We start from the raw sequence: 26,709 nt of genomic DNA on the forward strand, positions 1-26,709 counted from the left end.
CTCATAAATATAATTCAAAACAAATCTTTTTGGACTAAATGCATGAATGCATGAGTGCATCATTAGGACAGTTCCAGTTTTATGGATGTGATATGGTCTCCTACTGACAATGGGCATTAGCACAGATTAGCATTATTTCTTCTCATATTTTATATCTTTGAACAGGAACACCTTAAGACTCATTCTGTATTACATGAGACCAAACACTCAATTTAATTTTCTTCCATTTTACCTACGCAAAACCTTGCTGTAGTCCTGTATTAAATAAGGACTGAAACAATTTTTACTTGTTACTAAATCCTTAGTAAACATCACTCTGGGTTACCTGCTGCTACTTTACATTTATTAACTGCACAATCAAACACTAATACCAGCCCTGTCTCTGTCTATGGTTAATATGAACATGAAGATCTGTTCTAGATTACAGCTGAATGGAAGCTACTTCATTATTTCTTTCCACTGTGTTTCCTTCATATGTACACTACTACCTTAATGAAACTGTCTCAATGAATCATCTTCAGGTCAGTTTACAGTAGAAACAGTCTCTTACTTTGTGTCTGAGGGTCCAGGTTCATTACTGAAGCGTGGAGGTAAACCTTTAGACCGGTCACTCTTCATAGACACACAGCTGGATATTACAGACTCTGCTCCGTCCTCCTCTTCCTCCTCTTCCTTCATCTTCTGGAGTCTGAGAGGTAAACCAGTAATATGGAGTAATATTTTAATTTTCCATTTCATAACTGAACATACAGTTATTTAAAAGAAAAAATAAGAGTCCTGGGAACCAAGCGAAAAGTGTCCTCTAATTTCTGTGTTTTTGTTGTTTGTTTTTGTTGATTTCCTACCTATTTAGAAGTAAAAAAAAACATCTAACAATTTAGACTAATTTTGATGACACGAGACCGAACACTCAATTTTCTTCCACTTTACCTTCATAAAACTTTGCAGCATGATAGTATTTTATCTTCTTATTAGTTTACATGACTTTAACTACAACCATGTGTGTTTTCTGTCCATCACAAAGAGAAACTTTGACTCTGGTTTAAATCCAACAAACAGACTTCAGATAAACATCTGTGTTGTTCTTAACTGTGACTTCTCTCTATTTTAACAGAACCTTACAATGTCTTGTAATGTGCAATGCCACTAAATCCTGCACACTGGTCCTTTAAGCAGCACCATGATCGTTCACTAACCTAAAACACATTGCTTTTGTTGCCTAAACACTTCCTGTCCACTCTGATCTCCTCCCTCTGACTTCAGAGCGATATATAAATGTGACTTCATTCGGTTGTGTTTGTCAATGCAACATTATTGGGAAACTATTTAATAGTTTATGAATGTAATTTCTAGGAGACAGGGTTGGGCAGATGTAACTGAGCAAAGCACCATTTTAGTGTGAAAAGATGGCCAAATTTAGAAGATAAACAATGTATCAGATTATGGCTGTGTAGTGATTATAATCCAAGAATACATTCAATCTGATTAAAAACATTATTATTTATCAATCTGGATTGTTTCACTAGCTTGTTTGTTGCAAGGAATTAAGTACATTTTCTATTAAAGTGCATTGCCAAATCATAGAAAACGTTGTCAATTTAGGAAAAGTAATTAATTGGGCTCCAGTTTGCATGGTTATAGGGGTATTTTATTCAGGTAGCACAGCTGTGAATCCAATATCATGAAGAAAAAAACACCAATTAATGAAAGGTATTCCCATTAAATGTCCTTAAAGCTCATAAATATAATTCAAAACAAATCTTTTTGGACTAAATGCATGAATGCATGAGTGCATCATTAGGACAGTTCCAGTTTTATGGATGTGATATGGTCTCCTACTGACAATGGGCATTAGCACAGATTAGCATTATTTCTTCTCATATTTTATATCTTTGAACAGGAACACCTTAAGACTCATTCTGTATTACATGAGACCAAACACTCAATTTAATTTTCTTCCATTTTACCTACGCAAAACCTTGCTGTAGTCCTGTATTAAATAAGGACTGAAACAATTTTTACTTGTTGCTAAATCCTTAGTAAACATCACTCTGGGTTACCTGCTGCTACTGTAGATTTATTGACTGCACAATCAAACACTAATAGCAGCCCTGTCTCTGTCTCTGGTTAATATGAACATGAAGATCTGTTCTAGATTACAGCTGAATGGAAGGTAGTTCATTATTTCTTTCCACTGTGTTTCCTTCATATCTACACTACAACCTTAATGAAACTGTCTCACTGAATCATCTTCAGGTCAGTTTACAGTAGAAACAGTCTCTTACTTTGTGTCTGAGGGTCCAGGTTCATTACTGAAGCGTGGAGGTAAACCTCTAGACCGGTCACTCTTCATAGACACACAGCTGGATATTACAGACTCTGCTCCTTCCTCCTCTTCCTCCTCTTCCTCCATCTTCTGAAGTCTGAGAGGTAAACCAGTAATATGGAGTAATATTTTAATTTTCCATTTCATAACTGAACATACAGTTATTTAAAAGAATGTGTTTTTGTTGTTTGTTTTTGTTGATTTCCTACCTATTTAGAAGTAAAAAAACATGTAACAATTTAGACTAATTTTGATGACATGAGACCGAACACTCAATTTTCTTCCACTTTACCTTCATAAAACTTTGCTGCATGATAGTATTGTATCTTCTTATTAGTTTACATGACTTTAACTACAACCATGTGTGTTTTCTGTCCATCACAAAGATAAACTTTGACTCTGGTTTAAATCCAACAAACAGACTTCAGATAAACATCTGTGTTGTTCTTAACTGTGACTTCTCTCTATTTTAACATATTTATTAACAATGGAAGGAACAGTGTGTAGAAGTGTCATCTAGTAGAACAGACTTGGCTGAAATGGAAAATAACATTCATAAGTATGTTTTAATTAGTGTCTAATCACCTGAAAATCAGAAGAGGCCTTTATATCTACAAAAGGAGCGGCTTCTCTTCCATGGAGGCCGCCATGTTTCACCAGAATGAACAAACACTGGCTCTACAGCGGTATTTTAATTTCCAGAGTATCACGGCCATCATAGGTTGTCTTACACACTTAAGATCGGCGGTGGGGAAAATGTGCAACCTCACTGCTAGATGCCACTAAATCCTGCACACTGGTCCTTTCCCATGACTGTTCACTAACTTAAACAAAGTGCTTTTGTTGCCTAAACACATCTTGTCCACCCTGTTCTCCTCCCTCTGATTTCAGAGCGATATATAAATGTGACTTCATTCGGTTATGTAACTAAGCATGTGCAGAAACATGATTCTGTTTACAGCTTCATTAGTTTGTTCTTCAAATCAACCTCTCAAGTTTGCGTCTTTCAACTGTGCAAGATAATATGCACTCTCCATTTAGTACGTTTGCCTTAATGAATGTAATATGATGCATTTTAACCCCAGTGTGCAAAATACAGGGACCACAATGATATACACAATTATGTTCTGGTAAGCAAGTCAATGTGAACATTACTTTCATTTGTTAACAAGAAAAACTCCACACAGCTTCTTTAAATAACTATGAGCCATTGAAGTTCAGGTAAATATAAGCAGGAGACAATTGAACAATACAGGACCTCCTCCATATTTTTACCATTGAACAGGAACATGAAACCAAATATTACATTTTACCAACAAAAAACTAAGGCACAATTGACTTGTTACTAAATCCTTAGTCACTCTGGGTTACCTGCTACTACTTTAGATTTATTTACTTCACAATCAAACACTAATAGCATCCCTGTCTCTGTCTCTGGTTAATATGAACATGAAGATCTGTTCTAGATTACAGCTGAATGGAAGCTACTTCATTATTTCTTTCCACTGTGTTTCCTTCATATGTACACTACTACCTTAATGAAACTGTCTCAATGAATCATCTTCAGGTCAGTTTACAGTAGAAACAGTCTCTTACTTTGTGTCTGAGGGTCCAGGTTCATTACTGAAGCGTGGAGGTAAACCTTTAGACCGGTCACTCTTCATAGACACACAGCTGGATATTACAGACTCTGCTCCGTCCTCCTCTTCCTCCTCTTCCTTCATCTTCTGGAGTCTGAGAGGTAAACCAGTAATATGGAGTAATATTTTAATTTTCCATTTCATAACTGAACATACAGTTATTTAAAAGAAAAAATAAGAGTCCTGGGAACCAAGCGAAAAGTGTCCTCTAATTTCTGTGTTTTTGTTGTTTGTTTTTGTTGATTTCCTACCTATTTAGAAGTAAAAAAAAACATCTAACAATTTAGACTAATTTTGATGACACGAAACCGAACACTCAATTTTCTTCCACTTTACCTTCATAAAACTTTGCAGCATGATAGTATTTTATCTTCTCATTAGTTTACATGACTTTAACTACAACCATGTGTGTTTTCTGTCCATCACAAAGAGAAACTTTGACTCTGGTTTAAATCCAACAAACAGACTTCAGATAAACATCTGTGTTGTTCTTAACTGTGACTTCTCTCTATTTTAACAGAACCTTACAATGTCTTGTAATGTGCAATGCCACTAAATCCTGCACACTGGTCCTTTAAGCAGCACCATGATCGTTCACTAACCTAAAACACATTGCTTTTGTTGCCTAAACACTTCCTGTCCACTCTGATCTCCTCCCTCTGACTTCAGAGCGATATATAAATGTGACTTCATTCGGTTGTGTTTGTCAATGCAACATTATTGGGAAACTATTTAATAGTTTATGAATGTAATTTCTAGGAGACAGGGTTGGGCAGATGTAACTGAGCAAAGCACCATTTTAGTGTGAAAAGATGGCCAAATTTAGAAGATAAACAATGTATCAGATTATGGCTGTGTAGTGATTATAATCCAAGAATACATTCAATCTGATTAAAAACATTATTATTTATCAATCTGGATTGTTTCACTAGCTTGTTTGTTGCAAGGAATTAAGTACATTTTCTATTAAAGTGCATTGCCAAATCTTAGAAAACTTTGTTATCAATTTAAGAAAATTAATTAATTGGGCTCCAGTTTGCATGGTTATAGGGGTATTTTATTCAGGTAGCACAGCTGTGAATCCAATATCATGAAGAAAAAAACACCAATTAATGAAAGGTATTCCCATTAAATGTCCTTAAAGCTCATAAATATAATTCAAAACAAATCTTTTTGGACTAAATGCATGAATGCATGAGTGCATCATTAGGACAGTTCCAGTTTTATGGATGTGATATGGTCTCCTACTGACAATGGGCATTAGCACAGATTAGCATTATTTCTTCTCATATTTTATATCTTTGAACAGGAACACCTTAAGACTCATTCTGTATTACATGAGACCAAACACTCAATTTAATTTTCTTCCATTTTACCTACGCAAAACCTTGCTGTAGTCCTGTATTAAATAAGGACTGAAACAATTTTTACTTGTTACTAAATCCTTAGTAAACATCACTCTGGGTTACCTGCTGCTACTGTAGATTTATTGACTGCACAATCAAACAGCAATAGCATCCCTGTCTCTGTCTCTGGTTAACATGAACATGAAGATCTGTTCTAGATTACAGCTGAATGGAAGCTACTTCATTATTTCTTTCCTTCATATCTACACTACTACCTTAATGAAACTGTCTCACTGAATCATCTTCAGGTCAGTTTACAGTAGAAACAGTCTCTTACTTTGTGTCTGAGGGTCCAGGTTCATTACTGAAGACTGGAGGTTCATCATTAGACCAGTCACTCTTCATAGACAGACAGCTGGATATTAGAGACTCTGCTCCGTCCTCCTCCTCTTCCTCCATCTTCTGGAGTCTGAGAGGTAAACCAGTAACACTGGAGACACACACACACACACACACACACACAGTATAATAAACCCAGTCCTGCCTCTCATGTTAGTACTGTATGTTCTTATTAGTTTACATGACTTTAACTACAACCATGTGTGTTTTCTGTCCATCACAAAGAGAAACTTTGACTCTGGTTTAAATCCAACAAACAGACTTCAGATAAACATCTGTGTTGTTCTTAACTGTGACTTCTCTCTATTCTAACAGAACCAGTGAGTCATGTTACATTGCTGTGAGAATGCAGTTTAATCAACTAAGCAATTAATCAGAAAAATAATTAGCAGATAGATCAGTAATGACAGTGATTATTGTTTGAGAGTAATATGCACACTCATCTGCTCAGACTTGCTGTGGTGGAATGGCGACTGTATGGACCTTCAACTTTAATCCCTAACTGTCTGCTCCTCCCTTCATCTTTACTAGAATGTGTGTGTGTGTGTGTGTGTGTGTGTGTGTGTGTGTGTGTGTGCGTGCGTGCGTGCGTGCGGTCATGCGTGTGTGTGTGTCTTTCTGTTGGTTTGAATTAAGTCACTTTAAATCCAGCATTTGTTAAGGTTAGTTAAAGATTGTGGTCTTGGTTTGATACCAAAAATAAGGAAAAAGTCTGCAGTGACATGAAGCTCAACATATTTATTAACAATGAAAGGAACAGTGTGTAGGATTTCGTGTCATCTAGTAGAACAGACTTGGCTGAAATGGAAAATAACATTCATATGTATGTTTTAATTAGTGTCTAATCACCTGAAAATCAGAAGAGGCCTTTATATCTACAAAAGGAGCGGCTTCTCTTCCATGGAGGCCGCCATGTTTCACCAGAATGAACAAACACTGGCTCTACAGCGGTATTTTAATTTCCAGAGTATCACGGCCATCATAGGTTGTCTTACACACTTAAGATGGGCGGTGGGGAAAATGTGCAACCTCACTGCTAGATGCCACTAAATCCTGCACACTGGTCCTTTCCCATGACTGTTCACTAACCTAAACAAAGTGCTTTTGTTGCCTAAACACATCTTGTCCACCCTGTTCTCCTCCCTCTGATTTCAGAGCGATATATAAATGTGACTTCATTCGGTTATGTAACTAAGCATGTGCAGAAACATGATTCTGTTTACAGCTTCATTAGTTTGTTCTTCAAATCAACCTCTCAAGTTTGCGTCTTTCAACTGTGCAAGATAATATGCACTCTCCATTTAGTACGTTTGCCTTAATGAATGTAATATGAGGCATTTTAACCCCAGTGTGCAAAATACAGGGACCACAATGATATACACAATTATGTTCTGGTAAGCAAGTCAATGTGAACATTACTTTCGTTTGTTAACAAGAAAAACTCCACACAGCTTCTTTAAATAACTATGAGCCATTGAAGTTCAGGTAAATATAAGCAGGAGACAATTGAACAATACAGGACCTCCTCCATATTTTCACCATTGAACAGGAACATGAAACCAAATATTACATTTTACCAACAAAAAACTAAGGCACAATTGACTTGTTACTAAATCCTTAGTCACTCTGGGTTACCTGCTACTACTTTAGATTTATTTACTTCACAATCAAACACTAATAGCATCCCTGTCTCTGTCTCTGGTTAATATGAACATGAAGATCTGTTCTAGATTACAGCTGAATGGAAGCTACTTCATTATTTCTTTCCACTGTGTTTCCTTCATATTTACACTACAACCTTAATGAAACTGTCTCACTGAATCATCTTCAGGTCGGTTTACAGTAGAAACAGTCTCTTACTTTGTGTCTGAGGGTCCAGGTTCATTACTGAAGACTAGAGGTTCACCTTTGGACTGGTCACTCTTCATAGACACACAGCTGGATATTACAGACTTTGCTCCGTCCTCCTCTTCCTCTGAAACCTCCATCTTCTGGAGTCTGAGAGGTAAACCAGTAACACTGGAGACACACACACATACACAGTATAATAAACCCAGTCCTGCCTCTCATGTTAGTACTGTATCTTCTTATTAGTTTACATGACTTTAACTACAACCATGTGTGTTTTCTGTCCATCACAAAGAGAAACTTTGACTCTGGTTTAAATCCAACAAACAGACTTCAGATAAACATCTGTGTTGTTCTTAACTGTGACTTCTCTCTATTTTAACAGAACCAGTGAGTCACGTTACATTGCTGTGAGAATGTAGTTTAATCAACTAAGCAATTAATCAGAAAAATAATTAGCAGATAGATCAGTAATGACAGTGATTATTGTTTGAGAGTAATATGCACACTCACCTGCTCAGACTTGCTGTGGTGGAATGGCGACTGTATGGACCTTCAACTTTAATCCCTAACTGTTTGCTCCTCCCTTCATCTTTACTAGAATGTGTGTGTGTGTGTGTGCGTGCGTGCGTGCGTGCATGCGTGCGATCGTGCGTGTGTGTGTGTGTGTGTGAGTGTGTGTGTGTGTCTGACTGTTGGTTTGAATTAAGTCACTTTAAATCCAGCATTTGTTAAGGTTAGGAAAAGATTGTGGTCTTGGTTTGATACCAAAAATAAGGAAAAAGTCTGCAGTGACATGAAGCTCAACATATTTTTTAATAATGGAAGGAACAGTGTGTAGGATTTCGTGTCATCTAGTAGAACAGACTTGGCTGAAATGGAAAATAACATTCATAAGTATGTTTTAATTAGTGTCTAATCACCTGAAAATCAGAAGAGGCCTTTATATCTACAAAAGGAGCGGCTTCTCTTCCATGGAGGCCGCCATGTTTCACCAGAATGAACAAACACTGGCTCTACAGAAGGTCTCTTAATTTCCAGAGTATCACGGCCATCATAGGTTGTCTTACACACTTAAGATGGGCGGTGGGGAAAATGTGCAACCTCACTGCTAGATGCCACTAAATCCTGCACACTGGTCCTTTCCCATGACTGTTCACTAACCTAAACAAAGTGCTTTTGTTGCCTAAACACATCTTGTCCACCCTGTTCTCCTCCCTCTGATTTCAGAGCGATATATAAATGTGACTTAATTCGGTTATGTAACTAAGCATGTGCAGAAACATGATTCTGTTTACAGCTTCATTAGTTTCTTCATATCAACCTCTGGACTTTGTCATTCCATATTCATCACCCTAATAGTTATTATTTTTTATTAATTCATTGTATCTATAGTGAGTTTCTTTCTGTCTCTGCTGAGAATAAGGAGTTGAAGGCTGAATCCTTCTCTGCCTTTCCTCCCTGGACTTTACCTGTCTCTGTCTAGTGAGCAATAACGTAAGAGTGACTGAAGCCCAAAGTTCACCATTGTTGGTATCTGTTAAGAATATTTTAACACAGGAAACAGAGATCTTAAAGTCTTACAACATGCTTTTGACTATAATGCAGTGTATATAATTAAAAGACAATAACATAAGGAGCAGGTAATCTTCTACAGAGGCTGCCATATTGCAATGTAATGTTTCTACAGTAGCAAATACACTAAAATTAAATTATTAAATAAATATGAATAGATAGATAGATAGATAGATAGATAGATAGATAGATAGATAGATAGATAGATAGATAGATAGATAGATAGATAGATAGATAGATAGATAGATAGATAGATAGATAGATAGACTTTATTGTCCCATGGGGAAATTAGTTTTCATTTGTGGTCTACAATAGTGTATAATCATATTATATTAATAACAGAACTATCCAAAGTACATTAAACCTGTTCAAATAAAACCATTTGAACCTGTAGCATAATTGTTTGCCCCATCTCTAAAATAGAGGCTCACAAAATAATTAAATTTGTATAAAATATTTTTTGGAGAAAAAAAATACAATAATAATTAATTTTAGGAGTTCTGAGACCAAATTTAACACGGTACTTCATTTTTATACTTTACTCTAAATCTAAACTCCTGAAGTATCAAAAATCCTAAATTCTTACTTGTTTTAAATTGTATGCCTATTTATTTTTATATATTTTTAAAACAATATAAAGGTATGAAAATATGAACATATAAAAATAGACTATAATCATCAAACACAATCATACACAGTACAATGTGTACTGAAATGTTAGTGGTGGTACCTGTCCAGAAAAGATTAATTTAATACGCACACAAAATTTTACCAAAAGAATAAAAATATAAATATAAAGGGTGCAATTATTAGAGAGAAAATATGAGGAAAATACAGTCTAAATATGAAATGTATATACCAAGTAAATATAAAACATGAATAACAAGTGCAATATATAAATATAGGCTCACAAAAAATAAATCAGAGACGAACTGATACATGGGAAAAGTGACAGTCCGGAATCTGTAGTAGGTGACTGAGGCCACTAGATGGCAGTAATGAGACACTGTAGTAGTTGACTAAGACCACTAGATGTCAGTAATGAAATACTGTAGTACTTGACTAAGGCCAGTAGATGGCAGTAATAAGACACTGTAGTAGTTGATTGAGGCCGGTAGATGGCAGTAATAAGACACTGTGGGTAGCAGCTAGCCTAAAAACCTCAAGGTAGAAGAAGAAAAGGAGGGAAGCTGCTGTATCTTGCCGCGATATTTCAGCTGTTGTGAGACCTCAGCCACGACTCACACCAGCTTTAAGTACAGTTTGCATGTTTGTGTGTCTGCAGACTTCAGTCCTCCCGCAGCTCAGCCTGGTGCTGTTAATCCCGGGCTCACAGTTTATCATCTCCAGCTGTCAGAAAACACACTCTTTCTTCTTCTTCTTGTTGTTGTTGACCACCACCGCAGTCTGCTGGGAGATCTAACATCTAACAATGGTGTTGCTGAAAAACCTCCATCCCCCCACCGAGGGAGTGCGCCACGAACAAGCCGAGACCACGGCGGTGTTGGACGGCCAGAGGTTGGGCTGCGGCACGCTGTACGTCGCCGAAACGTAAGTGATGCACATGTGGAGTCTTTGTTTTTCTACTTTACATCACAGGTTTCTGCCTTAAATCAGTGTTTTAATGTGAAGTATGATAATTGGTTAAAGCAGATGTGTACGTTTAATGACACCAAACTCTTTCATACAAGGTGTAATAACAAAACCAAAAAAACGTGCTTCATAACACTATAGCACTTCCGGTGTTATGGTGAATTTGGTAAGCTGCTGTAGTGGATGAACTCAAATCCTTTATTTAACCCTTAGATGCACGAGGGACTGGATCCTACACTCTTCCATAAATGGGTCGAAAATGTGTTTTTACGTCACTTTTGTCATTTTGGTTAAGAACTATCATTTTTATTATATTTTGGTCTACACAAGAATGATTTCATGTTTGAAATATTTTTCACTTTTTTAACATTTGTATATATAGTCTGTGTTGTTCACAAAATATATATTCCTGACAATCACAGTTGATAAGAGACTAGAGAGTTGATAAGACTAGAGTTTCATAAAATGTATAAAAGGTAAGTTAAACATGTAAATGGCATGATATCAATAACTTTTTTTTGTTTGTTTTTTAGGAATAGCTGGAATATGAAATAATAACAACTTTTCATTATGAAGACATTGCAAGAAAACAATTTGACCGGGTCATTTTTTACCCACTTATGCATCTAAGATTTGATGCTTTTGTTTGTTACAGAAGACACTGACATGACAGACTTGTGATCGGGAAAAATAAGAGCCAGACCAATATATCTTTAGGGTTAGGGTTATATTCAAGAGGGTTTTACTGAGAGCCGAATTAACCGCAGCTGCCTCCTCCTCTCCAGAGCAAACAGACCTGATGATTAAAACCAGTAAAAACACTGAATAAAGCAGCTTCACATTAAAAATCTGTGTTTTCTGACGTTGCTCAGCACATGCAGGATGTCTGGAGAGGTTGCAAGCTGATCTTCAGCTATCGTTTGCTCAGCTTGTTTCTCTGATAACTAAAATCCTTCAACTGGTTAAAAAATACAGTTTGAAGGACCAAGATCTATAAAAAGTGGATTGTAAAAATGTGGCTTAAAACCTGGATAAAAAGTTAATTTATGAGTGTTTTGCAATGGGTATGACGCCATTGACTGCAAACCAACTGAAATGGAGCATTATGTTTATTAGATTATGGATTTCTCTGATGAATTTGAACATTGCTTGAAACATTTGGGATAAATGGCACATATTTGGCTCATAAGTCTTGTTTTTTAGACATTTTAATGGGGGAAAGTTACAGATTATATCTTTTTTTTAAAAATCAAAGCAGGAACTATAAGCTTTCTTTGTGTCTTTTCTTTAAATTTTACATCTAATATATTCACAGGCGCTTGTCATGGTTCGACGGCTCGGGGATGGGTTTCTCTCTGGAGTATCCAACCATCGGCCTGCACGCTATCTCCAGAGACATCGGCGCTTACCCACAGGAACACCTGTACATCATGGTCAACGGCAAACTCAGCGGTGAGGGGAACTCAGTTTTTTATTTATTACTGTAGATCTATGAGATTGCGCCATGTCAAAGTTGGTATTTTCTTTGTTTTCTGGTGGCGTCATGAGTGTGTGTGTAGGTAGACAGAAAATAGAGTCATTGTTTGGCATTACCGTTCATGCAAAACCAACAGAGAAACTTAAAATTCAGCATCATTCTGTCTGTAGAGGAGTTTAAGTATCTCAGGGTCTTATTCAGGAGTGACGGTAAGATGGAGCATGAGACTGACCAGCGGATCAGTGCAGCAACGTCCAGGTGAATAAGGAGCTGAACCTGAAGGTGAAGCTCTTAATTTACCAGTCAGTCTACATCCCAACCCTCACCTATGGTCACCAGCTTTAGGGAGTGACTAAAAGAATGAGATTGTGGATACAAGCGGCCGAAATGAGTTTCCTCCAGAGAGTTTCTGGGCTCAGCCTTAGAGATAGGGTCAGGAGCTCAGACATCGGAAGGAGGCTAGGAGTAGAGCCAGCTGAGGTGGTTTGGGCACCTAGTCAGGATGCCTCCCTTTAGAGGAGTTCCAGGCATGTCCGACTGGGAGGAGACCCAGAACACACTGGAGGGAATACATATTTCTCCTGGTCTGGGAACGCCTTGGGATCCCCCAGGAGGAGCTGATAAGCATCGCTAAGAAGAAGGATGTTTGGGTTTCATTGCTCAGCCTGATGCCACTGTGACCCAGCCTCGGATAAGTGGCAGAAAATGGATGAATGAATCTGTTTCTTGTTGCAGTTCCTCACTTCATGTGTCTCATACAATTTATCTTTCCCTCCTCTCAGATGAAAACGAGGCTGAAATGGCAGAAAAAGCTCCAGATGATGAAGATGGCGGTGACAGCAGCGAGGATGATGACGACGATGATGATAAAGGAGTGATCACAGAGATTCGATTTGTGCCCAGCGACAAGGCGGCATGTGAGTGACCGCACTGATGATGAGAGTCAGACTGATTACACAGAACGACAGAATGATTTAATACAAAGTCTGATTTAAAGCAGCCTGAAGAAGTCTGAATATATTAGTTTATACTGCTGAAGATAGTCCTCAACACCTGTAACTTGTGTTTAATTTAAATTTGATTGTGTGTGTGTGTGTGTGTGTGTGTGTGTGTGTGTGTGTGTGTGTGTGTGTGTGTGTGTGTGTGTGTGTGTGTGTGTGTGTGTGTGTGTGTGTGTGTGTGTGTGTGTGTGTGTGTGTGTGTGTGTGTGTGTGTGTGTGTATGTATGTATACATACAGTGGAGTCCATGTTCTCAGCGATGTGTGAGTGTCAGGCGCTGCACCCCGACCCCGAGGACGACGACTCAGACAACGACTTCGAAGGAGAAGAGTATGACGTGGAGGAGGCTGGTGAGGAAAAACACACACACACACACACACACACACACACACACACACACACACACACACACACTAAAGTATGTTATGTTAATAGTTATGTGAACAATTTAGACACAACCAAGTCTTGATTCAGTCTTTCAAAAGATGTTTTGAACAAACATTAATTTAGATAGAAACTTGATGAAGACACAAGCAGACTAAATACTACAGATGTTATCCACCTTTTTGTCTTTCTTTAATTTGCTTGCTTGAGTGTTTTTAAACTGAAGATAAACCTGTCAGATTTATTCAGATGGCATCTTTACATATTTGACATTTTATTGGCTTGTTTTGGCTTTAGAAACCTCTCAGAATTTCACTGATGTTGTTGATGAAGTTGTAATACTTTTTTGCATGTATAATAATATGTGCTATGAGCTGAATTTTAAATTTGACTCTTTTATTTTCTCTTGTCTGTTTGTCTGGACTCACTGTTTACAGAAGCAGGTAAGCTGTCCAGCACTCATCACTGCATGTTAAACAAACATAACACCTTGAGTTCTGAGTTGTGTGTTTTCATTAAGATGTTCATTGGTTGTGTTGTGACGTTATCTTTATTTCTCTGTCCTTCCTCAGAGCACGGTCACGCCGACATCCCGACCTTCTACACCTGTGACGAGGGTCTGTCGGCGCTCACGCAGGAGGGCCAGGCAACGCTGGAGAGACTGGAGGGGATGTTAGCCCAGAGCGTGGCTCAGCAGTACCGCATGGCCGGAGTCCGAACGGAAGAGACCAACGCAGACTTTGAAGGTTTGAATCAGACACAAACTCACAGCAGCCTGGTGATCAGAGAGATCGCTCTGAGACTACAAGCTCAACGATTCGATGTTGAACTCAGATTTTACTCTTTTATATTTCACACAGCAGATGACCGCAGGCCTGCATTTTTATTCACATGCAAGGGAAGCAATCTGTTATCTTATAGGAGAAACTCACCAATATCCCAAATCTGACTCAAGAAGCTTCACAAGCTGTACAACATACAACAGCCTCTGGTCAGATGTTTAAGACTGAATATCTGCACTGTTAATTGTAAGTGATCAGATTTGTGTGTCCAGACGTCACAGAACTATCTGCATTGGTTGCCATGGTAACAATGTAGGTGTCAGTAACTACATATGCTGGTTATAAGCCAACGCAGAAGCAACAGAAACTGAGATCCATCATTTCGTCCTGCAGACAGTCGTTGTGTTGAGTCACGATGCAGAACTCCTTCGTCGACTGTTGTCTGCATGCTGCTCTGATGAACTTTGAACTCTGGATTTCATGTTGTTGTCGTCGTTTGTCACATCACAACTGATGCAAAAGACACTTTGATATCTAATCTGAGCGCCCAGAGCATCTAAAGTGAGACGTGTCTGTAGAAATCTGATTGGAATCACATTTCAAACTACCAAATGTATCCAAATGTATGTGACGTTTCCTGTTTTTGGTTTTTGCTGTCGAGACTTTAAGGAAATGAATCCCTGCACATCTGAGAGCAGTGGCATGTGTGTAGGAGGAAAGTGTGGTCAAAGAAAATGAGAAAAGACTCCTGCACACTGTCTCTCTCAGTGATGTTTGTTTCATTAAGCTGTTGCAATGTTTCGGTCTATCTGACCTTCATCAGGCAGCATCACAACACTTCCCTATATATGCACACAAGAGCTGCCTCAGTCATTCAATAGGAGGACTGGAGAGATCACTAACTAATTGATGAGCAACTTTGGTTAATACAAATGGTGTACGTCACCTGTCAATTAGAAAGACTTGAATATAAAAAAATGGTAAAATACAACAATAGATGAAAAAGGGAGGCATTCTGGATATTTACTTTACAGGTTGTCTCACAGGGGACTGAATGATAAACTGCTACTCAGTGTTATGTTTTAGAAAAGGCCAGATATGTTTAAGACTATTTATAGGCTAAATCATTAGTATTCATTAGTACTGTCTTATGTCTAGATTGTTTTCTATGTTGTATTTATGACCACTGATTAGATTAATTAGTGAAATATTAGTATTTATTGATCAGGTGACATCAGGTCCTTTTAATAATAGACCTTCATAATCATCTTTTTTTGTATTGTTGGTTGGTAATTGGTGTGTTTGTGTGTTGACAGATGGGATGGAGGTGGATGCATCAGCGGCGGAGGCCGGTCAGTTTGAGGATGCAGATGTTGAACACTGGTAAGTCTGATGTATTTTTTAAACATTTGATGATATCCAGTATGGAGTCCCAGTTTAACCACCATCTTATGGGGCTTTTCCATTATACAGTTCTAGCACTACTCTGCTAGACTGGACTCGACTCGACTCTACTCAGGTTTTTTTGCTTTTCCATTAGGGACAGTACCTGGTACCTGGTACTTTTCTTAGTACCTGCTCTGGCGATGTCCGACATGTATCAAACCCGGCATCTTTAAATACTGGCAACACCGTTACCGCGATTCGTTTCTCTTCTCTTGCTTTGTGTGTGACAAAAAGCCACATACAGCAGCAAGTACACCATCGCCTCCATGTCCTCCATTGTTTATGTGTTTGTCGCGTATAAAACGAAGTCACAGCAGTTTCACACAACTGTGCTATGACAACCCCGCTCACGTTGAGGAGGTACTATGAAGTAATGGAGGAGGTCGTACCTGGTACCAAAACTGAGTCGAGCCAAGCCGAGTCGAGCTAGAACTGTATAGTGGAAAAGCGCCATTAGTGTTTCTGTCATGGTTCAGAAATCCACTGGACGACTTGTTTTACCAACATTTAATTGTCTTTTAAAGGCATTAAATGCATGTTTGCGACTCATTTAGAAGTGGAAACGGAAGCTTTGTGGTTGTAATCCCTCATTCTGACATCTGTATTTCCTGAATTGTGCATATTAGAACCAGCTGTACCATCTCCCTGTATGTCTTTATGAAGCAGAGTCAGAGTCACCATATATTATTAGACAGCTCGTATAACAGGTCGCCTGGGTGAGATGAGTCCTTGATTATATCTGCGGCCCAGCGGAGGTACTGGGATTTGTATATATCCTAAAGTGAAGGAAGCTGTGTGTGCTGGTGAATATCTGTGCTGATTGAATCACTCTGTAATGTAATGGAGAGAAGGCCTGTCACAATAATTATCGACTTATCGTACAATAACGTAATTATCAGCATCATCATGTCTATATATGGACCCATCGTATGATACATGGACATGACCTGGATCGTTTTTTTGACCTCAGTATTGCCAGACATCACATTAGCAGCTAAAATGTAAATAACTATTATATTATCATTATATCAGTGGTATAAAATTATATTCAAATGACAATAATATCGTTTATCGCAATTATTTCTGAGACAATATATCGTCCAATAAAAGTAGTTATCATGACAGGTCTAATGAAGAGTCGGTCATCTCCTTACAAGGAAATTATGTCATGTCATAAAACATCATCAAACACATCCTCCGAATTTAACCGATTTGTTTTCTGACTCTTTCCGTAGAAGACGTCCACTCCGCAGTCACTCAAAGCATCATGGGATTGAAGACGAGGACAGCAGCAGCAGCACTTCTTTGAGACTTTCAGCTCTTACTTGTACTCTTTATGTTTCAGGCACTTCTTGTTCTCAACGTCAAACGAACGTATTTCCAAGTACTTTAAAAAAGTCATCTCAGTAATCTTACGTAGCTTCCTAAACTGTCTCCTGTTTGTGTTGCACTGGAGGTCACATATCGAGTATCTCTACTAAGTGTGCTGTTCATTTCTGTGACAAGTCAGCTACTCTAGACTATTGAGATGCAGCTCCAGTTCCTACTATTGACTGTAAAAACTAAAGTTAGTTTGTTTTGTACTTAAAGACTTTAATATCTAATGTCTCCTGCTGAGGAGAATGAATGTCTTTGTATGGAATTGTCAATAAATGCATAGTTTTTGTACGAGTTTGTGTCAGGTTCCCTCTTAGTGTTCCCTGTTGAGCTGTGGTGGAAGTATAGTAACAAAAAGACTTTAGTAGTAAAAACACCGTAACGTTGAAACATAGAAGATGAAGATTTGACTCAGCAAGAAAAACAGGTTTTAACATTTATTTGAACTCCTGATTCTTTTAAGACAGACTTGGAAGAAATTGTGAACTTGTCATTTTAAAATTATGTGAAAACATACAGACGTGTGTACAGTTGAACATTCCTACACTGTGCTTTGCTCTATACTGTCACATAAGTTATACATGTAATAATAATAATAATAAGTGTAAACATTAATATTACTACACTAACATTCAGAACATTATGCAGAAAATTCACAGATTTCATGATTTATCTTCCATTTCAATAATTAGTTAATTGTTAAAACTTGCTTTATGTTACAAAAATAATACTTGGCTCAAAGTTTAATATTTAATCTACAATACTAGTATGCACAGTATGACACTAGTGCCTATCAGGCAAATGTTAGTGTGCTTTTGTTCACTTTGTGGATTCAGACTGATTGAAAATCACTTCATCAGCCTAAAATAATCATGCAGGTGCAGGATAAACTTTCCTTTGTTCTCAGGCATAGTGACCATAGCCTACTCCTCTCGCTCTCCATCAAACCTTAAAATAAGAAATTGACCAGTAAGTGTCTAAATGCCCCATGTGAGCTCAAGCTTAAAAAATACACTAAAGTTAGTGTTTACAGTAAGTTGTGGTTTTGAGATGTGCTTTTGAGGTGAAATCATCCTTGAGACTACTGATTAGATAATCGTGGTCCATTCATTGTAAAATAAAGGAAAACTTCCAGGTTGAGGTCTTTAAACAAAGTGCATATCAGTGCTGCTCTTCTAACTCCTGATGACGGGAATCAGCAGCAGATAACAGTCTGTCAGAACCAACATCTCCATGTGTGCTCTGGGTTTGAAACAGTGGCGGTCCACGGTGCTCACTGCCTCTTCCTGGCGTCCAGGGAGTCGTAGGGAGACGGTGATTTTCCCGCTAGCAGAGGGATGACTTTATCAAACAGCAGCACTGATGTCATCATACCTAGAAACAGCCGAAATGTACAAGAAGAGGAACAAGAAAATAAGGTTAGAGGTTAACTGATCCACTCTACTTTAATTATTACAGGAGACCTCTACTTTACACAAAGTCATGTGATCTATCAATGTATAAATATTGATTGAAGCAGTGTTAAAGTCACATTTAAGCATCCTTATTTAGGTCAATGATGTTTCTTGTTTAGTGTCCATGTGGTTTAGATTAAATTTAATGGGTTAAAATGTGAAAATAATAATTTTTTGTGGACCCAGCATCAAATTTCTGCTTTTAATCCATTTAGAGAGAACATATTAGAGGATTATGGTAAAAATGTCTAAGTGGTGTAACCATAAAAACTTTGTACCAAATAATTCAACTTGCTTAAAAAACAGTAAATAGTCAATAAAACACCATATCAACTAGTTTGGCATGATCTTACATTATAACGTCTATATTAAATACAGCTAATGGAATACTATTATTCTAAATATTACATTTCATCTGGGTTACCATGGAGATCAGGACACATTTAGTCATTATTAGTATAAGACTCCTTCATGTAACAATGTGAACAGATTACAGCCGATCAGTTTCATCCCTGTGATTTCTTCTTTAGTGACGCAAGTTCATAGAGGAAAGAAACCTGATCCCTGCAGCTGATCACGTACTGGACATCCGGAGCTTAACTCAGCTTTATCTGACCTTGATCAAACACAAGTCCACCACAACACTAACACATCTCTGCACTTCTTTTGGCTTCCTTTGTCATCCTTTGACAATTATATTTTCTTTGGAAATTATCGAATATCTTTCCATCTATCTCAGCTTTTGTTCTCAGCAATTCCCTCTCATCCTTTCCCTGGTCATTTCAGATCTAGAAAGGAAGTACTATTTTTGTATTTGGGGAGAAAAAAACCGGGAATGCTTATACTGTATGCTTTGAGTTTTAATGTACTTCTCCTTCACCCTTCTGTATTTTTATCCACATTGTGTCTTCAACCTTCTCTCTTGTCTTTTTTTCTGCAGTTCAGAAATATTTTCCACAAAATGAAATTGTTTTTTGGGGAAAGAGATGGCACCAGGATGCACCATGGAAGGAAGCACAACCCTTCATAGCAAAGATATTCCCTGATGGCTTCTTTCAGCAGGATAACACACCCGACCACACTGCTAAAACTGTTCAGGAATGGCTTGAGGAACATGACAAAGGTAGGTTTAAGGGAGGTGTTGCCCTGATCTGTATCCAACTGAGCATCTTGGGAATGTTGCTGGAAAAACAAGTCCAATCTCTGGATACTCCACCTCGCAAATAACAGGACTTAAAGGATCTGCTGCTAAAGTCTTGGTTCCAGATACCAGAGGAGACACCTTCAGAGGTATTTTAAAGTCCTTGCATCGATGGGCCAGAGCTGTTTTGGTGACATGAGAGGGACCTAAACCTATTCTTGCTTCTATTATTTCCAACGCCAACCGGTCAAGGCAGATGATTGTCCACCTAGAGTCCAGTTCTGCTTGAGGTTTCTTCTCATTAAAAGGGGAGTTTCTCCTTGCCTCTATCAGCAAGTGCTGCTCATGGGGGAAAGTTGGGTCTCTTTAAATTAAATTAAAGAGTATGGTCTAGACCTGCTCTATGTGTTAAGTACCTTGAGATTTGGCACTATATAAATAAAGATTAATTGATTGGGAGGTTAAACACATCCTTAAGCTTTGGAAATGTCTAAGCAACAACTGATTCATTGTTACTTAAACATAAAAATACATGTATAAAGTGCAATACAGCCCTCTGACAAGTAGAAATAAGATGTTATATAAAAGGGAAACAACTTATTTATTTCTGTATTTATTCAAATGTTTCCATCATGCCACTTGAGGCTGTTTTTTCTGCAATTTACATTTGCACAACTGCACTTTGCACATGACTGATGAGCAATAGCAGTAAAATGAAGCCAATTCTGCACTCTGTTTACATGCACCAGAGGGTTAGGGGAAATATTTAATGTGCTTGTTCCAGCTGCCATGGAAGAGAAAGTGAACATGTGTGCGTGAGTGTGAGAGAGTCAGTCATAAGAAGCAGATTATCAGATTTGTGTCAACACTTTCACAGCATGATCTGCCGACCGGCTGTCAGAAACAGACAGTGAGTCACGCTACAGCTGATACTGCCTGTCTTTCAAGAAACAACACAGGAATCTAATATGTGAAGTCATGGAAATCTTCTGTCTGATTGCAGGTTTTTGCCGAAGTGATAATTTAGAAGACAAGCATTCATTTCATCCTCCATTAATGCAGTGATATAATGACATTTTTTTTGACTGTTTTAAGCTCAGACAAAATCTTTATTAGTTTGTGGAGATTTAAATTGTTTCTCCCTTGCAGCTCCATTATGTTTGATGGTTTCATCAATACACGGACCTATAGGATGACACGCTTTCTACACACACACTCAGTAATATTTGCATCGGAGCATTACAAAACATACTTATTTTCACCACTGGTTCCCACAGCTGGTAAAGACACAGCAGAGCAAAGCAAATCTATTAAACCCAACTAATTAACTAATCAGTTAAAAGCCAAAGAATAAAAATAGGTTTTAAATTTAGATGGCATTTAAAAACAGGCACTGTGGGGGCCAGCCTCACATGAAGAGTTTGGAGGCTTCAACTGCAAAGGCCTGGTCTCCCCTGTGCTTTAACGTTGATCTTAGCACAACCAAACGCAACTGATCAGCAGACCTGAGAGTCCATGATGGGACATGTGGTTGTCAAAGCTCATAGATGTATTTTGGAGCCCATTTAATGATTTTCTGGCAAAGTGCAACATCTAAAAATCAATCCTAAAACATACAGAGAGCCAGTGAAGGGGGGCCAGTACAGAGGAAATGTGCTCTCACTTGCATGATCCTGTTAAAAAGATGAGCTGCAGCATTTTGAACCAGCTGTAAGCGTGAAAGGGTCAGTAGTCAAGCTGGGAGGAGATAAAAGCATGTATATCTCTTTCAAATTCATTAACAGATAAAAAGGACTTGACCTTAGATAAAAGCCTCAGCTGGTAAAAGCTGGATTTCACCACTGAATGTATCTGCTTGTCCAGTTTAAAATCACCGTCCATTATCACACACCGATTTTTTTACAGTGGGTTTAACATATGGACTCAGGGAACACAGGCACTACTAGGTCCCAATAAGAAAAGGGGAAGAGTTTTCTGTCCACCCAAGTTGTACTACAGAAACCAGTACAGAGTCGATGTTTCTTGTGAAGCTTGACATCAGTATTTTACAGCCACAAGAGTAGCAACAGAGTGGGCTATGACAGAGCCTATGATGTAAGCATGTGTTAACAGTGTTTTTGTGATTGCTCTCACTGTTAGAAGCGAGGAGGCATAAGTCCTGAACTCATGCATGTTGATTGTTTCGTTCAATACCAGAACTTCAATAAAAATAAAAGGAAAAAACAAAGTGAATTATATAATAGACAGGCTGCATGGTGTTAGTGTATGCATCAGTGGGTCTTACCCAGCAGCGGGCCCAGCCAGTAGACCATGCAGTACTCCAGGAAGGAGTTTCCACTGCAGGGGAACTGTGTGGAGAAAGCCAGGGCCGGGTTAAACACTGCTCCTGTTACACTGCCACCTGGAAACACACACACACACAGGAATTGGTTAACATCAAAAAGGACCAAAACTATAGTAACTCAGGAGGTCGTCCACCAATTGAAAGATGGGTGGTTCGATTGCCGGCTCCTCCAGTCCACATGTCGAGACACTTAACCCCAAATTGCTCCCATTGTTATGCCATGAATGTGAATCAATGGTTAGTTTCCTCCTGATGAGCAGGTTGTAGCCCCTGCCATCAGTGTGTGAATGGGTGAATGAAACATAGTGTAGTAATCATAATGACTAGAAAAGCACTATATAAGTACAGTCCATTTACTTCTGCAGTTATCTTATCAGTAAGCATAATGGTTCAAAATAAGTGTAAAAGTTCACATGTAACTTTTCCATGTTGGACCGCAAACATTCAGTCTGTCATTTTATCTTCCAAAGACTAATGATTGATTTAACAACAGATAAACGAGCTATGATCACTTAGTGTTGTGATGAGCTTTAAGATATTCAAATGTTAGGAGCAGATTTGTGTGTTGGAGAACAGGCGGGAAAACATTCATAGTCATACAGCTCAGGAAACACTGCTTCTATCAGTTTGTGCTCAGATGTGAGATAATCTCAGTCTCACATGATGCTGACCTCTGACCTCATGTGATCAGTCTGCAGGACTGTTTTCACACCAACACCTGTCATCCACACTGTGCACGTGACGTAGAGCAACAACATCTTACCTGCATAGACCACTGTTGTGATGACCGCAGCCACCGCGTGCACACGGTATTTCTCCTCCACAGCTCGCGTGTGCGTAATAGCAGTTTGAACAACAAACGAGCACGCGAGCTCCACAACGGCGGCCTTTAACAGCGGCGCGTGAATGGGGGTGATGCACTGGTACCCGAACAATTTATGCCTCGCGTGCAGTCCCGACAACCCGATACCCCAAATCACCGGCACTGCAGCTCGTGCAGCGGCTGCCGCAGTGAACTGGCACGCGATGCGTCGTAGTGCACATCCGCCCGACAGCCTCGCGCGGTAAGCGTGCTCAAGCGCACCGGACGGGTTGCCGATGGCCCCGCTAAAGGTGAGCCCGTGCACCACTGACGCCAGGTACGTCAGGGTGAGCGCGAGTCGAGGCTCGATCCCGCCCACCTCGGACAGCAGCTTCAGCTCGTGAGTGCAGCAGCACAGCTGGAAGGTGGACACGAGCTCCACCGCATACTCAGAGAGACCGGTGTCCGCGAGGGCCCTGCCCAAAACTCTGCGAGTCGCGTGGCTCAGAGCAACGATCCCCGCGAGGACCGACAGGGACACCGCCACGTCTGCAGCCATGTCTGCTCAGGACGGCCTCTCTCCCGCTGGATCTCGCTGCTTCTGCTGGATGGGAGCCTCGGTTGAGTTGGGCTGCTGTATCCCGGAGGATGCGGAGCGGAACCGTGAACAAATGAGCTTCAGTCCCGGTAGCTCACATGGTGCGGAAGTGACTGAGCTCCAGAGTTTTTCTCCTCCTCCCATTCCTGCTGGTCCTGCTGCATTCTCGCTTTTCCATCTCCTCCCTCTGCCTCCCTTGTCGACTCTCCTTTCTCTCTTCCACATCTCCTTCCAAGAATCTGGCTTTTCTTTGGACCCCTCAGGCAACTTTAGGCTGTCCTCAGAAAAACTGCAAGGACCCAATCGAGATTAACCCCTGAGTACCCCAAACTAGTTGTTCTAGTGTGAGCCCCTGTGTGGGTTTTCAGGGGAGTGATAATGATGCAGGGCTGATGCGCACAAACAGTAATTTCTGCAGCTTTCAGTTATAAAACTATGAAGCAACTCATACTTGAAATCTTATTAGGTGAACTTTATTTGACTGATGCCAGCAGGTTACATGGCCCCAAATGATGCCAAACATAAATCTCATTAATTAAGATGAATAAGAAATGAACAAGAACACATCAAGGAAACCACCTGAGAACCAGAGTTATTAGTTAACTACACCTAAAACTAGCAGTGGAAAAATATAATTTAGTTAACTGAAATTTAAAAAGAGTTTTGTAAAAAATAAAAATAAAAACTACAACAAACAATGCAAAACTCACTAAAACCAGCTTAGTTTTAGTTTTCTTTCCATGTTCTCCATTTTGACTGTATTGTATTCAGTTTGACTTGTTGAGATAGCCTAACATGCGTATGAAAATATAGCCTACATAAATTAATCAATTAATGTTCGTACACTGCATTCAGATAATTCAGGACCTAGTGCCCACGTTTGGTTGTCTATTAACCTTTCTTGGTCATTTCAGATCTAGAAAGGAAGTACTATTTTTGTATTTGGGGAGAAAAAATCAGGAATGCTTATAGGCCTACTGTAGGCTTTGAGTTTCTTTCACCCTTCTGTATTTTTGTCCACATTGTGTCTTCCTTTTTGTAAGAAAAAACAATCTCCTCTAGCTGCCCCTCTTTTGTACATCAAACAACAATTATCGAAACGGATAATGTTGTCCCAGTTTAGAAGTCCATATTTTTGTAAAATTGAACAGTGATGAAAGGTTTTTGTTTTTTTAAATCTAGTATTTTGAAGGCTTGTTTGCGGTTTTTGAGTGGTGGAGTTAGCAATGGACCAGGCAGGTAAGCAGTAGTTGATGAACGATATTATAAAAGAAAACAAAGTTAAAAAAAAATCTCCAAACTAAAAAGAAATTCATATTAAATCAATGTTAAAGCATAATTATCCACGACTGTCAGTGGTGTCACGTAATGTTTAAATAGGCCTTTTATTGTCTGTGTATTCGCTTACGGCCATACCACCCTGAACACGCCCGATCTCGTCTGACCAGGTGCTGCAAGCTTTTTCTATTTATTCTCAGTTATCATCAACAGAGGGCGCTGCTGCTCCATTAGAGCACACATTGAGCTTCAGGAAACAGCGCTGCGATGACTCAGGACAGGACAGAGAGGTTGTATTGGGACACATCATTTACCAAGTAGTTTTTTGGGGGTCTAGTTATCAGTGTTAACTTAACAGTGTATAAACAGTCTGCATAGAGCCTGTATATGAATGTGAAATAGCCTGTGAGCTGCAGGTGTAGATGTCTGTGAATGTTCTCATGATGAGTAATAAGGAAACCGTTTAGAGTTTCCTCCCAGTGCCTCGCTCCACTTCTCTACATCTGAGAATGGAGAAAAACACTTGCAGTCAGTACCGAGTCATGTGTGTGTGTGTGTATGTGTGTGTGTGTGTGTGTGTGTGTGTGTGTGTCTGTTTGGGCTCACTGTCTGGAGAAACAGTTCAAATCTCTTGGATGTTGGTGGAGCAGTGATTCGTCAAGATGTTCAAGAAGCTTCTGCAGAAAGTGAAGGAAAAAAATGGTTAGTGCTGATCAGTGTGTGTTTCTGTACGTGTGTGTGTGTGTGTGTGTGTGTGTGTGTGTGTGTGTGTGTGTGTGTGTGCGTGTGTGTGTGTGTGTGTACTGCTAACTTGATCAGTTCAGCCTTAGGCACTAAACTCCACAGCTCCACCTGCTTGTTGAGGTCATTGATGAACTCCTTCAGTGTTATGAGGCTCTGGAGGCTGAAAACATTTGGACACACACACACACACACAGAGAGAGAGAGAGAGAGAGAGAGAGAGAGACACACACACATTACATCACTAACTGCAGCTGCTTTTCTCTCACTAGTTAGACTTCAGTTTGATTCAATGGATGGATGCTAAATATTTGTCTTTGGAGTATCTGATCAAAGAATAAGTACACAACATCACAAAATAAGTCCTGAGGTTGTGCTTTTCAGTCTGAAATATGAACATGTGATTGTGTTTGTCAAGTTGGAGGAAGTGTCTGGCTTCTTTCCAGCATCTTCCTCGTCCTCTTCAGTGCGAGTGCTGAACGTCACCACTTTCACCTCGTCAGCAGTGTGGCTGCAACATGAAAGGAGAGACAGGTTGTGATTCTGTAACAGACTTTGTTTTTGATGACAAACACTCAGTAAGAAAGAAGAGTTTTGTTACCTGGTGTAAGGTTTCCGGCTGATTTGCTCCTCTGTCCCATCTCCTAACCCTATTGGTCGGGCCCTAGTCCATATTATATTATATTATATTATATTATATTATATTATATTATATTATATTGGCTGTAATCATTCCCACTGTTCATATTGACTATTAAAAGACCTTCAAATGTGTTTTTAATGGAAGTGATGAAAGATGATCAACTTCTATTGAGCTTCAGCAGTGTGAGTTAGTCATATCAAGTGATATCTGACACATTTACAGTCTTTTTAGCATCAGATTCCCTCTTAGTGTTTCCTGTTGAGCTGTGGTGGAAGTATAGTAACAAAAAGACTTTGCTACTAAAAACACTGTAACGTTGAAACATAGAAGATGAAGATTTGACTCATTTGGACGCTGAAGCTTCATATTAGCTTCAGATTAAACTTTTAAATCCTTTTTCTTTACAAAGAATTCACAATTAAAGCAGTAAAATGTGTGTAATGTTTATGTTTATTTGGAAACAGCAAAGCAATCATTCAGTTAAAGATACAACATTAATGTGGTAAAAAAACTAA

The 26,709-nt window shown here is 39.0% G+C and overlaps 3 protein-coding genes and 1 long non-coding RNA gene across 4 annotated transcripts in view; 1 reads left to right on the forward strand and 3 right to left on the reverse strand.

The window, feature by feature from the left end:
- LOC128361034 (uncharacterized) overlaps positions 1 to 5,717 on the reverse strand; it is a 34,909-nt gene extending 29,192 nt beyond the window's left edge. Inside the window, exon 1 of the long non-coding RNA XR_008321541.1 lies at positions 5,650 to 5,717. This is a non-coding gene — a long non-coding RNA (uncharacterized LOC128361034). The remainder of the gene's footprint in view (positions 1 to 5,649) is intronic.
- LOC128359983 (NACHT, LRR and PYD domains-containing protein 14-like) overlaps positions 1 to 26,709 on the reverse strand; it is a 139,702-nt gene that overhangs the window by 36,038 nt on the left and 76,955 nt on the right. The gene's annotated exons all lie outside the window — the stretch shown is intronic.
- On the forward strand, positions 10,326 to 15,757 carry clns1a (chloride channel, nucleotide-sensitive, 1A). The gene is made up of 7 exons (XM_053321595.1): positions 10,326 to 10,685; positions 12,043 to 12,179; positions 12,987 to 13,121; positions 13,444 to 13,554; positions 14,026 to 14,031; positions 14,161 to 14,334; positions 15,687 to 15,757. Exons 1-7 carry the CDS (start codon positions 10,567 to 10,569, stop codon positions 15,755 to 15,757), a joined length of 753 nt encoding a protein of 250 aa, XP_053177570.1. The 5' UTR covers positions 10,326 to 10,566.
- On the reverse strand, positions 18,467 to 23,493 carry aqp11 (aquaporin 11). The gene is made up of 3 exons (XM_053321555.1): positions 22,896 to 23,493; positions 22,073 to 22,189; positions 18,467 to 18,567 (listed from the first exon to the last, which is right to left on the reverse strand). The coding sequence occupies exons 1-3, from the start codon at positions 23,491 to 23,493 to the stop codon at positions 18,467 to 18,469; spliced, it is 816 nt and encodes a 271-aa protein (XP_053177530.1).

The sequence above is a fragment of the Scomber japonicus genome, chromosome 6 (assembly GCF_027409825.1).
Source record: "Scomber japonicus isolate fScoJap1 chromosome 6, fScoJap1.pri, whole genome shotgun sequence".
NCBI lineage: Eukaryota > Metazoa > Chordata > Actinopteri > Scombriformes > Scombridae > Scomber > Scomber japonicus.